This window comes from Apteryx rowi, unplaced genomic scaffold, assembly GCF_003343035.1.
Source record: "Apteryx rowi isolate R43461 unplaced genomic scaffold, aptRow1 scaffold_600, whole genome shotgun sequence".
In the NCBI taxonomy this organism is placed as follows: Eukaryota; Metazoa; Chordata; class Aves; order Apterygiformes; family Apterygidae; genus Apteryx; species Apteryx rowi.
In genome coordinates, this window is record NW_020450873.1 from 34,017 (window position 1) to 49,037 (window position 15,021).

The following is a 15,021-nucleotide window of genomic DNA, read 5'->3' on the forward strand; positions in this document are numbered from 1 at the left end:
TCTCAGGCACTCTTTTTTTTCCTCAGACTAGTATTTTTTCCCATCAATGTGCCATCCCACCAAGGTGATGATAAGTGCAGCCTGCATTTAGATTTTTTTTTAAATTCCTGGCAGAATGAGTACTGAATTTTGATTTTGTTTTTCAGCAGCAAGAATGAGGCAAAGGAACAGTCTCAGCTTGCCATGGTGGCCAGTGTGAAGGCAGCTAGGGCTGCAGATAGCCTGCAGTGTGTGTTTACGTGAAGAGGAGATAGTGGCGCCAGAGGAAGAATGCCCGAACAGCTATAGTGGATGTGGTGACTCTGACAGGGAGATGGGGCAGGAGGGATAGGGAGCTCCAGAAGGAGGGGATTTAGGAATGAGAAAGGGAACTGAGGGCTTGAGAAGTTCAAGCGGAAGACAGGACTAGAAGGCATGGGGAGCTCTGGCTTGGCTGGTGAAAAAGGAGGAGTTAGCTCTGCAGCTGAAAGTGGAACGAAGTGGCAAGAACGAAGGGTCCTTGGGACAGGCAAAGGCAGAGGACAGGTCTGAGGTAGGAAGTACCAGGGTGGTTTAGGGAGGGAGGAGATGGGTTCATCCATCCTAGAGAGGGGTGACACTGGCAACCGAGGGGTCGGGGTGAAGTGGGGTTGCCATTACCACACTGTTTTCTGTGGCCTGAGCTCCACAAGAATGCACACAGTATTATTTCTTTCTTTTCCTCCACATGTCCTTGAGACACAACCCTCATGTCATTCTCTTATTTGTTACCAAAATACAGTGGCCCCAAATGAAGGTTCAAAGAAAAAGATCAGATTTTAAAAGTTCTTAGGCCCGTAAAAATGCAGATGAGCACCTGCAGGATTACAGCCTACCTTTTTAGATTTGGTGCACAGCTGCTTTCTACTTTATACAAGCTGACAATAGAAAATCAGTTACAAAAATCTTTTCAGCTTTGTATTTTCCTATATTGTTTCATAGTTGTAAATATTAGATGGTATCTTTGCAAGAAAGTAGTCACTGTTGCAAGTTTTATTTCATTTTTGTAATCATTATGCATTCTCCTGAATATACCAAATCCCAAATCTTTGTCTTTATGCCTGCTCTTTCAGGTTGTAAGATTGCAAGCATGCAGCTGAAATGTTTGAAGAGGGCGTTATTATTTCTTTAGTGTGTTAGTTTCTGTTGATTTAGATCCTCTAGATCGTGCCCTTGGAGAATGCAGTACTGAAATGAAAATAGATCCATCTCATGAAGTTCTACTTACAACAATTTCAATTAACTTAGCGTGTGGGTAATGGAAAAGAGGGTTAGATTGTAATTACCATCTTCAACTCTATTCTGGAAGTGTATGTTCAAAGCACCACAAAAGGTGTCAATATCCATACACTTTCAGACCACCATTAAAGTTTAAACCTGATTCCCAATTATCCTGCTACTTTGTTTGATTAAATGAGAAAATAATGTACTGAAACTATTCTGTCAGCTGTAAGTGGCCTCGTCTATATTTCTGTTGCAGTGTATAGGCCCATTTCTAATTCTGGCATTCACTTTGGGAGAGGCAGACTTAGGGCCTACAAATAAGATCAGCCCCTTCTAGATGCAACATGGTTAAGGTAGAGCATGAATCTTTCCCAATATTCACTGCAATTTTTAACTACTACACTAGTGTTACTTTAATTAAATCTTTTCTCATAGATGCTGGTGCTTGGCACCAACTAATTGGAAGTTCCCAACTGTTAAAAATGTACACAGAAACTACTCACACATTCATGCAAATTTATATATTTCTTTTTTAACTTAATAAATAACCTATCCAAATCAATTTTTCATTTAAGTGCCAATACATACAACTCCTGGAAAGAGAGTCTTGCATTGTGAAACAAAATACAAAAAGGGCTAAAGGACATTTGTCATGAAATCCATCACAGCAAAAGCTACCAGAACTCTTTTAAAGCTGTTTACTAATAAAGTGTTGACTACAAGCTGATTTTGACATGCTATTTTTTCTCAAGTAACTGCAGACTATCAAGATGTTATAGCTGACTTTAAAGGCTTTTCTTGTTTGTTTGCTTATTCACTGACAAAATGATGGGCAAGGAAATTCAAGAGCATCAAGTACTTTGTTATGTATGACTTAAATAGCAAGTTAGAATCTTTCCAGATGCTTAACATCTTTGACTCAGAATCAGTCACAAACAACTTACATTAACTGATCTTTGCCATATTTTTTTGCTAAGGTTTAAAGAAATCTTAATTGCTAGTATTGGTCACTTCTATTTTCTATGAAGACTCTTTATTCACACAGAAGTTTTAATTATAAAATTAGGATTTGAGAATGTAAGAGGAATGCTCCCACCAAGTCTGGGATGGGTGGAGTTAAATTTTGTTTAGAAATCAAAGGTTTCCTGCAAAGTCAGCTGGTCTGATATTTTATTAAAACAAAGCCTAAAACATTTCAGTCATGCAGCCCTTAAGCGGACTATGCTTCTGCAAGCAAAGTCTTTCTTTCTCCATGTATTAGAGAATACATCTGAGCAATTGAAATTCAGTTTAGCCAACCTGAGAAAAAGAAAAGGTGCCTCTAGTTTGAAATAGAGGTATTCAGACTGTAAGAACACTGTGGCATTTTAAACCGGGCAGAAAAGGAAAAATTGTTGTGCTCAAACCCCACGAGGAAATCAAGTCTCAATGCAAGCGTACCAACCTCTCAATACGAGAGCAAACTATTGTATTACACCAAGAGCCTCAAGCTAGGCCTGGCTTTGCAGACCAAGATAGTAGTCATTTAATGCAATTTACCTCTATAAGTATTTAACTTTAAGGAGTTCTAGGGATGAGAAAAAGCTAAATCATAAATTGCTTGGCCAAACTGAAACTTCACGTGCCCTAACTCCACTTGCTTCTCCCTAGTTACGTCCATCAACTAATGTGTATATCGTTTGTCACTCTTCACCAACAAAGGTGTTATGGGAATCAGTAATGTAATTTTTTCACACTGATTTATCCATCAGCATGATTTTGGAAGTCAAAAAGTGATGATTCAGCTGCAAGGTAGCCAGCCTGTTGTTCAAACTGAAGGTGTCCACCTTGGCTAAACAGGCCAAATCAAGTATAACTAGATAGATAGTACTGCTTCTATATAAAAATAGAACAACTTAAGAGTGTAGTGCCATCACCAATTCTAGTGATCATACTTCTTTACAGATTGAAAAAAAGAGTCAGAGAAAAAGCATACAGAATGTAAGAGTCCTCCCATTTCTCTAGGTCAGTAGGTTAAGGGGTTATTGGGTCATGATCTGCACATACCAGTATAAATGGAAATTAGCTGGTGTGTATCCATGCAAGCAGAAGAGGAAAATGAGGAGACCTGTCTTTGCATGGATGTAAGATAAAGCTAATAACTAGAAAAAGTCAAGTTTTTCAAGAGTAAAAGTAATTAATCTCTGAAAAAACTTGTCAAAGGATATGACAAATTCATCATTACTTGATGTCTTTAAATTGAGTATCTTTTCAGAAGATGTGCTCCATTTCAGCCACAAAATATTAAAGTCAACAGGATTCACTTAGATAATTTGGAAAGTAATTCCCTCCACAGTGGAAGTTCCTGGATAAAGTTCTATGGCCTACTGTTATGCAAACAGCTAATTAGGTCATTATAATGCTGCCTCCCCCTCCACCCCCTTCAAAATTTAAGCAGCATATTTTATAAGCAGCAGGTGTGTGTGGGGGGGGGATTATTAGTGTTTATCGTGAAGGTAATCTTAAAGCTCTTCTCAGACATCAGACAACTCCAGAGTCCCATTTTTTTTTTCCCTCTTAATTTTCAAGAAAAGTGAAAGCTCCTAATTTCTTTTGGATTTTAACCAACAATCTACTGTTCTTTCCTGTTTCAGGAAAGGATGCAGAACATATACACCCATCTTAGTAATAATTAATTGAATAAAATTCACTCTTATTGAAGCAAAACTACATCAGTACATCATTAGCATAGATACATACAACTCTTTGCTACAGTCAGCAAATAAATTCCTTTAACACATTCCTGGTTCTTTTTTCTGGGGAACTGGAGCTGGGGAGGAAAGGTTATTCCACAAAATTTCTTGAGACTTTAGAAATAGTTAACTTTTTGTATGGGGCTGAAAGTTTTCAAATTTTGCCAGCAAACTAAGGTTGCCAGAAAAATCAGCTCACACATGGGACATTCTGACCGGAGTCTTGGATGAGAGGTCTCCACAGCTCATGTGACTGCCCTGCCCAAACAGGCTGTTCTCTAGAAGCTAGACTGCTCCAGAAGGTAGTTTAGGCAAGATGTTACATCCTCAATTGGGAACATTTTGACAATAGTTTTGTATGTCTACAAAATAAGTTCTGGTTTTGATCATGTAGCATTTTAAAATGTTTTGCCAAAAAAAAGAAACTCAACCAACTTTATTTACCCTATGTAAAAATTACTGAGATATCACTGTGAAAAATTATATATAAACTTAAAAGGCATTTTAGCCTTGAAAAGTACACTGGAAATAATAAAAATACCTTGCCTTTTGTCAAAACTGTTTCAGAGGCTGTTTCCCCCCACATATATACACACAGAAAAGTTAGAATGTGAAAATAAATCCTGAAACAAAAGCCTGTTGACAGTCTTAATGACTTATGCCTTTCTAAGGGTCTTTTGCAATCTTTTCCCTATCTCCACTTTTCATTTCCCCTCTTCACTAATAAAATTATTGGATTTTGTTTGAAATGACTTTCTAAGCTTATTGGAGAAAGAACTGTATCTTCTACTGTATTTTTTAAATGTCTTGCAAATGAGTTCCCATCTTCACAACCACTTCAATGGACTACTAACAAAATAATCCCCTTTGCAATGAAAAATGTGATATAACAGTGCATAAATGCACAGAGCAGCAAGTAAAGAATCCTACATGCAACAAACTACAAGAAAAACTTAGGTATATAACTTCCAAGTTGCTCTTAGCCAGGACTTTAGTTATAATGTGCTTACTGCCACCTATTAACAATGTTGTGGCATTTGCTCAGCACTTACCCAGAGGGTGAAGTGCTATCTCTGAAATCAGTAAAATTCCTGACTGTCTCCTTTGTTCTTCTGAAGTTTGTCATTTAAATTTCAATTCAGCCAGACATTGTTTTGTTTCATGATTTGATGGGAACCCAGGAAAATGCAGAATGATTTATGTGTATTAACTTGCAAGTCTGAAGCAGTGCCCTAAAATTACAAGCTCTGTCAGTGAATCACCACAACCATTTCTTTTGCATTGTATATTCACAAGATTATTGCTATGACAATACTTTAGGAGGGCTGACATGAAAACATGGAAATCTAATTTCATTAGAGAAGATCTGGAGGTAGCTAAGGACACAAACTTTTGCAATTACATCTTTGAAAAGATGCACAGGGCTACTGTTAATACGAGTTCATAACAATTTGAGTCAAATGCATGGTGTATTAATTTACATCTACTTAAAACCAGGAAATAAAGTACATTGGAAGACAACATTTTAAAAGTGTTTATTTTTTTATGACAATTTTACTTTATAAAAACACGAGAGTACCTGGGCAAGAAAATCTGGAAACAAAAGCAAACCCTCCCCACAAATGACATATAGTTGCAATTCAAATAAGCTCACAACACCTCTTGAAAACAATGACAACAGAGGTTTTATTTATAGAGCCACAAATAAATACAAGAAACATCTTTTGATAAACTAATTAGTTACCAAGTTTCAAACAAAAAAATTCTCACAGTGATCAACCTGACTTTAGTAAGAAAAAAGCTTCCTTCCAGGTGAAGAAGACATTTTCACTCATACATGACAAGTCTTTTGTATCACCACATACTTTACCAAAGCACAGTGCACTGCTAAATACAGCAGTGCCCCCAAACCTCAGAAAGCACCTCATTCACTTCTGCTCCTGGCAGCATTATGCACACTGGCTCTGGCACCAACTTCCTGCAAAAATATTTTTCCTTTTGCTTTCTGCTCCTGACGTCCCAACTATCCCATAAGCTAAGGGAAGCGCATTATGTCCTCAGCTTGTTCTATGATTAAGCACAAAGCTCAGTGACAAAAACTCACAAATCAGGAGCATTTTAGCTACATACTTCTGGCTAGGTGAGCATTTCTGCCTCATGGAGAGGTTTTTTTCATAAAATGAGGAGCTAGAAACAAACCAATTTTCTGGATCCATCTGCAGCTTGCTTTTAAGAAAGATGTTTGTTTATGAAAGATATTGATGTCTCAGCTGACGTACAAATGTCACTGAATAAAAAGCAAACACTAACACTAATAAGCAAGGAAAGCAAAGCTTTTCCAGGAAAAAAGAAATTAATACTGCTAATACACAGAAAGAATTTGAGATAACTGGAAGCATTTAATTCCATGGACTCTCTGGCTTTACACTTTTTCATTACACAAAAACTAGAAGACATGCTTAAAATGCAGTGTCAACTACCATATGGCTCACAGACATCTGAGCATTCATATTTCATATGTGCACCAACCAATTAAAAAAAAGTGAACGTTTTAGAAAATCACCATGTGTGTCAGTCTCAAAAGTTTAATTACTTTGCTTTATTTCCTCGATTTGTCCTCCAAATACTTTTTTCCTTTTTATACAGCTATGAATAGAATGAATATGTGAACAAATTAAGAATGCTGTGGAAATTAATAATAAAACAAGAGAAGGAAATCTGCTTAATTTTCTAGGCAACTAACTACACTGTTTAAAATAATGACATTATTTCAAGAATAAACTTTCAAGTTTCATTTGTTCTCTACACCAAACATGAAAATTCCACAAATAACAAAAATAACAATTTTACTCAATATATAAGACATATTTCAAAAGATAAGCAAAACTCATGCTTCTTTTAAAACATAACAAAATATAAGTTTAAAACTAAATACAAGGATATTTTAGCTGAACCAGTTACCAAAACATATAATCACTCATAACAGAGCTTGAAGTCTTCTAATTCTCAGAACATATTCTGGCTAAAAAACCTGATGCTATCATTTCAAATAGCATTACATTTAGCAGTTTGTCACCTGAACAAGATGGCACAAGACTGCCACCTTGTGGAAAAGCTCAAATCTGCCTTACCAGGACAAAATTAGCTGTGCTCAGAGACTATAGAAGACTTTTTCCTGAAATAAGTTTCTCACAGAAATAATCTGTTATTTAAAAAAAAAAAAAAAAAAAAAGGTCCATCTACTCATAAGAAAAGTCACAGATAAGGAGGATTTCACCATGCACACCTCACTTATGATGTAAAATTCATGCTCATTTTGAACACGTATGTTAGAAGTGTTGTCAAAGAACTTAAGAGGAATGAAAAAATAAAGAACACTCACAAATAACAGATAATATATTTTACAGCATATAGGATTAGATGACGTTGCTGCCTCAAAGAAGCAATCTTCAGGTCTTCCTGAATAACCACCCAGTATTTTAACTAAGAAAAGCGTTAAATGATTTGTCTTATATTTTTTTCACCTCAAAACAAATCAACCACACTGTGGCTGTTCAGTCCTCTATCTTGATTCTTTTGACAACTATTGAAAAATCACCTTCTATTTTCTGTTTAAAAAAAATTGAATCAGGCTTTTTAAACAATGAGTACAAAAATGTTAGCTGTACTATTTTTGTTTTAATTTTGGATGTTATATTTCAACAAATCAGTGTGACTTTTTCTAAATGGGTAATTGATTAATAAAATTTACAGTATTTTTTTTTATTGTTTCTGTAAGTAATTTCACTGCCAAATTATACCAGCTGAGGAGTTAACCTAAAGTAAGTGATCAGGGTTCTACTGAAACTAGAAAAGACCTCTGACTATGGAAAAGGCTTTTGACAACATAAACCAGGATAAATGTAGTCCCTTTTGCACATCTTCAAGAGGAATAGTTAATAAGTATTTGCTACTACAAACAACTACAGTGGAAATATTCCAGGAGCAATATACTAATTTTCCAAAAGAGACACTCTCCAAGATTATGAAGTATTTTTAACTAATTCTTATATCTAGATTTAAACAATGTCACTACTACTGATATTTGCCAAGTTCTTAAAAGAGATTGATGACATTTGGAGACCTTTCTTTATGACTAATTACAACATAATTACAACCATTTTCATGTCTGAAACAGTATCAGGCTAAATTATGTTCCATCTCATTTTTTTTAATTCCTCTATTTGGGATAACATTGAATATTACCAAAAAGTCCCTCTGGTTCATCAGCAAAAGTAAAAATACAGCTTTACACTAAAAGTAACTCTCTCTTTTCATGTTTTAATAATTCATTCACTTTCTTCTTTAGTGAAAACATATTTCAACTCTATTTTTAAATTAGCAAAATACACTGAGAGTAACAGTACTGTTAAATCAAAATAACTCATTACACTGATAATTCCCATGATAAAATATTCTGCCAGCTAATAATCTTCCTTATTTTAAAAAACTTCACAGATACCTCTCTACATGTAATTTTTCTGCTATCTTGTAATATGGGGCTCTTTGGAAAGGTTTTCTGCTCTAAATTTTGGGGGATTTCTGTCTTGCAGTCAATTTTCTTTACAACAGAATTGCACAATTGCATTAAAATAGCATATATTTAAAGTCGGTTCTTTTCACTTGAAACACGGTTGCTATCTCAGTTAAGAATAAGGACTAAGCACTGTCATTTTCTTAACAATGCAGATAATCTAAGGCATTCAGATACCAATACCAACAGACATCCTGGACAAAACAAAATGCCTGGAGACTATATAAGCACAGGAATTTTGCATCTTGTTATGGGAACACTTGCTCCTCTACAAATTCAGAAAAAAAAAAGAAAAAAGGATCTAGAAAACAATTCAGGATCCAGCCAGAACCCCCACCTGAATCCCATGTTGCCGTTCCAATTCGTGCAATACAAAAATTTGAGTGCACATATAAAATTGTACTAAAGCATGCATGTGCATATTTATCTGCTTTTGTTTTACCTGAATGGTATACGAAAACAAAGTTGGAAGAAGAAGGCATGCAAGATTACCCCACAAAATCTGTCCTACAAAAATCACAGAAAACATGGTTGTACAGACAGTGGACGGGAGAATCTGAGTCAACCACACACCTCCTAGCCTCCCTCCTAGCCCAGGGAAGGGTGCTGAGCCAGGGGACATTGTTCTGCATACTGTAAAGAAAATGTAACCATACCACTCTGGGTAGGTAACTCCAGGGCAGTAATCTTCTGAAAAACAATTCCATTTCAGAATGACACAAATGGCAATAATATAACATGTTTGCATAGATTTGACTGCAACATTTCCACTATGTAAGAAGAAAGAACTTTGAGACACTACACAATTCGTGAGGTTTTGGATTCCCCCTGCCACACACATAATTCAGTCATATTTATAAAACTGCTTAATAGTTAACTAGAAGTGATCAAATATTTTCAAGTCTAATTAAAGTCACTTACTGAAGGGAACCGTTCTTTCCTTCTGAAAATAATACACTAGATGTTTTAAAAATTCATATACATTGTATTTTTACCTTTGTAAAAAGAAATATATACTGCCTAGTTCCATTAGATGTGTATGTATGAGAAAAACATTTAAAAGAACAAATCAGTAATGCCATTAGTATTTTTTTTAAGATTACATGTCAAAGATCTTAGAAATATGCTGTTCAACTTCGGAGTGCACTCACATCCTGCTTCAATACAAACCTGTGAACACAGAATCTCAGGACATAAAAGCCTTATTATTTAAAAGGGTTTTCATTATACTGCATTCCACCATGTAATGACATGTTTCAGCCTGGCACACATAAATTACTCCCCTTCTAATAGGTCGCATTATCAACTGCAATTTATCTTTTGTTGTACAATAATGTTTATTCCCCCAAAAGAAGGAACAGGCACACAGTCTTCACTCTATTTTCTAAATATCAATTTGAAATAAAATTTTCAAAATGTCCTAATGATTTAAGAGCCTACATTGTTTGCAAAACTAATGCATGCATTTACTGACCAACAACTCATGCAAATTCATTGGGATGTAGGTGTTTTTGAAAATGTTACACTTCAGTAGGGTTTCATACCTTGACCTTTAGCAGACACAGATGGAAATGGCCTGTGCTGAGGAGTAAATATGCACCAAGAGGTAATGAAAAGGTTAAACACTTAAAATACTTTATTTTAAAGCAAGCTTCCAAAACATACTTATAAACTGTCATACCTTCAAAAGTATGTTATAGAATATATTATTATCATGAAATACGGTTGTAAACATCTCCCTCATTTCACATTAGTTACAAAAAGGGTTTCTGAAATTTCCCTAGTTCCGAATTTAATCCAGGACCTCATAAATTCAATAAATCTAATATCTTCACATATCAGATCTCACATCCAGTTCCAAGAATATAAGCAACCAATTGATTTCTTTCCCTGATTCCCACAGGGGGGAAAAAAAAATTACATAAGGTAATGCACACTACTTTATTCCAGGGTCTATAGTCCTGAAACAGAACTGGGTTTTCCTAAGGGTATAAAGGTACAAAAAAAAAAAAAAAAAAAATCACCACATAAACCTCTGTACTTCTTCACTATTTGGCCATTGAAATGTTTTGTTTAGAAAAAGATAAAAAGTTGTTACATTCACAAAAATATAAAAAGCGAGCTCAAGAAGTTGTCTATAAAGAGATGGAAATGGAATATTGAGCCTATATATTAAGTATGGCAAAATAAAGTAACGAAATTCTAGCAACTTTTGAGGAACTGTAACAGCAAATAAACATACAAAATACACTAAAATCCAAAATACTGATTTTGATTTCAAGGTATCAGCAAAACTCCAGCCAGCAAATATATAGACTGGAACTAACATGTATTTCACAAGCTCATGTCTTTGGAAGACTTTTCTCCAGACATAGAATGTATAATGTCTGTTATCTGCTAGTAAATACTTATGAACATAGGTAAATTTCCAGATCAGGAATAAAGAGATGACAGCAATTAAGCTGTACTGCACAGGGTACTTCCGTAAGGTCAGAAGGAACTTCCTGATTTTAGTAGGGGTCAATAAATGAGGGAAGGAAAAAAAGAGAGTAAATGACAGAAAATAGAACAACTGAGGAAAGTGCAAACAGGCTTCATGACTACTTCTGTCGCCAACAACTATTCCGCCATTGATGAAGACAAAAGCAAAGAACACAACAACTAATATGATGTATGGCCAAGTTAAAGCAATAAGTGTAATTAAATTCTGAGGTGATATGAGGTATTCAGTAAGAAACTGTAATATTCTTATCAGATCTGAAAATGATCCTTTCATGGAAGAAATCTTTTCATCTTTCTTTTTCAGTAACTCTGTCTTCCAGGCTTCATTTAGCTTTTCTGCAACAACATTTCCTGCACAAAAAATTGTCCACACAATATTTGTCTGACGAAACATGAAGCCACAAAATCCAAGCAGAGCTGAAGTTTTATGGTTACCACAAAGGCACATTAAATATGAAAAGAGAGTAAAAAATACTGATCCTGGGTCTGTATAATAAAGGAACGTAAAAAAATAAAGCGTGGGAAATACTGCAAGAGTTAATGTAGACAAGATATTCTGGAAACCAGACACAGCCTAGAGAAGAAGCAGAAAAATGCAATTAGTAATATCCAATAAAAATCAGAAACAAATAAAGGGTATCATTCTTCAGAATTCCATTACCACAACATAACATCTCTTATGCTCTTTGATTCCATTACTGCACTAGCATGCACACTACATTTTTGTTAGCCTCCTGCTATGCTAATATAGAGTGCAGGACAATACGATGCTGAGACAAATGAAATCAAGAAGCATTATTGCTGGTGAGTTAAGAATATGGCAAAGAAAATACACCAGCTTCTTCCACATCTCAGACATTCACATATTTGTAGCATTAAAGTCATTGTGGGAGTATAATTGCTCTCATACCTATGATAAGAGAGCTGCATTAATGGGCAAAAGAAAAGGAAAAACTTGTTTTCAATGTTGTATGCCCCTGCAATCTCATCATCAGATTATGTTTATTTGTGACACAGCAGAACACATCATTCTGTGCTTGCACTATTGCCTCTTTTGAAGCCAGCCCACAGAAGGGCCAGTTAAGCTTCTAATCTTTGGTGCAGCTTTTGTTGTTTATTTTTGCTATAATTCATGAGTTAGAAAAGAAACTTTAAAGAAGGTAGAAGATCATACAATTAAAAACTCCTCCCAATTATCCCACTCACTACATGATGCAATATAATTCACAACATTAAAAACTGCTGCATGATGGTTCTGAATGATGTAGCGTGGGATGAAACAGCCAGTCACCACCATACTGAAAACAGGAATAGAGAAAATGCTCAAAGCTCAAGGAAGTGGCAACAACGCAAGGACATCTTGTAATGCTTAGAATACAGTCAAGAAACCTTTTCTTACATTTATATTTCGCTTCCAAATATAAAATTAAAAGTGTTCCAAAAGAGGAAACAATTTTTTTGATTTTGACCCAATTCTGTATGGTCTTATCACGCGCTTAAACATGAAGAGTCTTCTGTAATCTTCATAAGAAGACATTTTCTTTATAACAATGGAATCTTTAAATTATCAGTGAATAGCAAAAAATGTTCATGGTTAAAGGTGAAAATAAAGATAGCAAACTAAGGTGAAAGATTTTAAATAGGCCACTAACTACTGGAACAACTTACCTGCAACAGTGTTGGATGATCTATCCCTTGGATGGACAACTAGATGTGTAAAAAACTGATTGGATAGTTGGGCTCAATTAATGGGTCATATTCTATCTAAAGGTTGGTAACAAGTGGAGTACCACATGGGTCTCTACTGCAACCTGTCCTGTTTAACATCTTTATACCTGGAAGCAGCAATAAAGCACACTCTCATCAAGTTTGCAGATGACACCAAACCAGGGGGATGAGACAATATACTCAAGAGCAGAGCTGCCATCCAGAGAGACCTAGACAGGCTGGAGAAATGGGGCAACAGAAACCTTATTAAATTCAACAGGAAAAATGCAAGGTCCTGCACCTGGGAAGGAAGAACCCCTGCAACGGTTCAGGCTGGGGACAGAGCAGCTGGGGAGCAGCTCTGTGGAAAGGGACCTGGGAGTCTGGGCAGGCAGCAAGCTGAACCTCACATGCAGCAGTATGTCCTGGCAGCAAGGAGGTGCAACAGCCTCATGGGCTGCATTAAAAGAACCGTGGCCAGTAGATCAACAAAGTGATTCTCCCGCTTTGTTAGCATTTGTTAGACCACATCTAGAATATCATGTCCAGTTCTGAGCACACCCAATAATAATAATAATTAAAAAAAAGACTTTGATACACTGGAGTGAGGGTGGAGGGCCACCAAGATGGTCAAGGACTGGAGCATCTGCCCTGTGAGGAGAGGCTGACAGAGCTGGACTTGTTAAGCCTGGAGAAGGGATGGTTTCAGGTGGATCAAAGAGCAGCCTGCCAATACCTATGAGGAGGTTAACAAGAAGAGGGAGCCAGGCTCTTCACAGCACTGCATGGTGGGCCGACAAGAGACAACAGGTATAAACTGAAACAAGAGCGCTTCAAACGGGATAAAAGGAAAAACTTTTTCACCATGGAGGTGAAAGGCCAGTCAAGCAGTGCAACAAACTACCTGGAGAGGCTGTGCAGGCACTCTCCATCTGGGGAGGTTTTCAAGACACAACTAGATAAAGCCCTGAGCTGCCTGGTCTGACCTCAGAGCTGACCCTGCTTTGAGCAGGAGATTGGACTATAGACCTCCTGAGGTCCCTTCCAACCTGAAATATCCTATAATTCTAAATCTCAATGTCAAATCTGATATCTATCTAAAGAATATATTTTAGCTCAAACACAGCTCATGGGGCTTCATTCAGTAATCAGCAGGTGAAGTTTTATGTCGAGTCTTAAGCAATTCCAACTAGATGAGCGTTCAATCCTTCAGCTAAAAGGTCCATATGGATATTAACTTTATGTTTTATTTCAATGAAACTATTTATAGTTATGTGCAAGAGAGGATCACACCCTTAGAGAGAAAAAAAGATTGCTTTTAGAGAAAAGAAGCACACCTCCTTGGCTCAAAATTGTAGTAATGTTTGTAGCCACATAAACCTGAGAACAGCTCAAATATCTAACAAAATAAGCATACACAGAGTCATCAACATTGTTTGTACTAGCACAGAAAGTTACTCCACTTGAACTGTACCTTATTTTTCGGATGCATCTTGGACAAAAGCAAGTAGAGCAAATAGAAGTTGCCAACACTGAAAAGGAGGTTAATGAACCTGAGCATCGCGGTGGAGCAGGCGATGCCCCCAGGCCACCCAAAGAGCCAGGCTGCCGGCTTCGCTATTCCCACGGAGACCAGGTACAGGCCAGGCAGCGTGGTGATCATGGGGTCCCACTTGAAAGGAGAGAGAGGGGCCACGTTAAAGAGCCGCTATCGCGCAGAAAACGGGCCAGAGACACACGGCTCCACAGTGAGTTGTGATGTGCAGTTTTGATTTATACGCCATTTGTTACTTTAGGTATTTACCGAATTTCAGGCGTTGGTGTGAAACGTTTAAGTGCTTGTACGTCCTTCTACCGCGCCGCAAGCGTTGGATGCGCGCTGAACACCAGACCGCTTGTAATGACAAGCGGAGACGCGTTTCAGGCGCTTTCTGATCACGAAACGCGCTCTCCCCTTCTCACGCACCCTCATCGCTCGTGAGAACAGCCGTTCCCGACCGGCAGAGCGGAGCCGCGCCGCCCCGAAACAACGCGGCGGAGGGAGGAGGACGCAGGGGGCAGAGGGTAGCGCCGCCGCGGGGGGCCGGGCCGGGCCACGGCGGCGGGGGGCCGGGGGGAGCCGGGGGCCGGGGGGAGCCGGCGGCCCGCACGCACCTGCTGGAAGCGGCCCTCGCAGTAGGCCTGCGCCTGCGGGACGTGGAAGGCCTCGTCCATGTAGGGCGCGCGCTGGCGGCGGTTGAGCGCCGCGAAGAGCAGGCACGAGAG

General features: G+C 37.6%; 2 protein-coding genes across 2 annotated transcripts in view; one reads left to right on the top strand and one right to left on the bottom strand.

Annotated features, from left to right (window-relative positions):
• Positions 1 to 5,636: 5,636 nt before the first annotated feature.
• On the bottom strand, positions 5,637 to 15,015 carry LOC112974476 (putative Dol-P-Glc:Glc(2)Man(9)GlcNAc(2)-PP-Dol alpha-1,2-glucosyltransferase). Its single transcript, XM_026083461.1, has 3 exons — positions 14,911 to 15,015; positions 14,231 to 14,428; positions 5,637 to 11,623 (listed from the first exon to the last, which is right to left on the bottom strand). The coding sequence occupies exons 1-3, from the start codon at positions 14,968 to 14,970 to the stop codon at positions 10,568 to 10,570; spliced, it is 1,314 nt and encodes a 437-aa protein (XP_025939246.1). The 5' UTR covers positions 14,971 to 15,015; the 3' UTR covers positions 5,637 to 10,567.
• The window catches only part of TPRKB (TP53RK binding protein), a 5,573-nt gene continuing 5,274 nt past the window's right edge, over positions 14,723 to 15,021 (top strand). The window contains exon 1 of the mRNA XM_026083463.1: positions 14,723 to 14,820. The gene's annotated coding sequence lies outside the window, so the exon portion shown is untranslated. The remainder of the gene's footprint in view (positions 14,821 to 15,021) is intronic.

Bases quoted from the DNA above. Each gene is read 5' to 3' on its own strand.
- LOC112974476 (XM_026083461.1), bottom strand. From the start codon at position 14,970: ATGGACGAGGCCTTCCACGTCCCGCAGGCGCAGGCCTACTGCGAGGGC. The intron at 14,429-14,910 runs GTGCGTGCGGGC...TCTCCTTTCAAG, and splicing joins GCGAGGGCCGCTTCCAGCAG to TGGGACCCCATGATCACCAC. The intron at 11,624-14,230 runs GTACAGTTCAAG...CTTCTTCTCTAG, and splicing joins AGATGCATCCGAAAAATAAG to GCTGTGTCTGGTTTCCAGAA.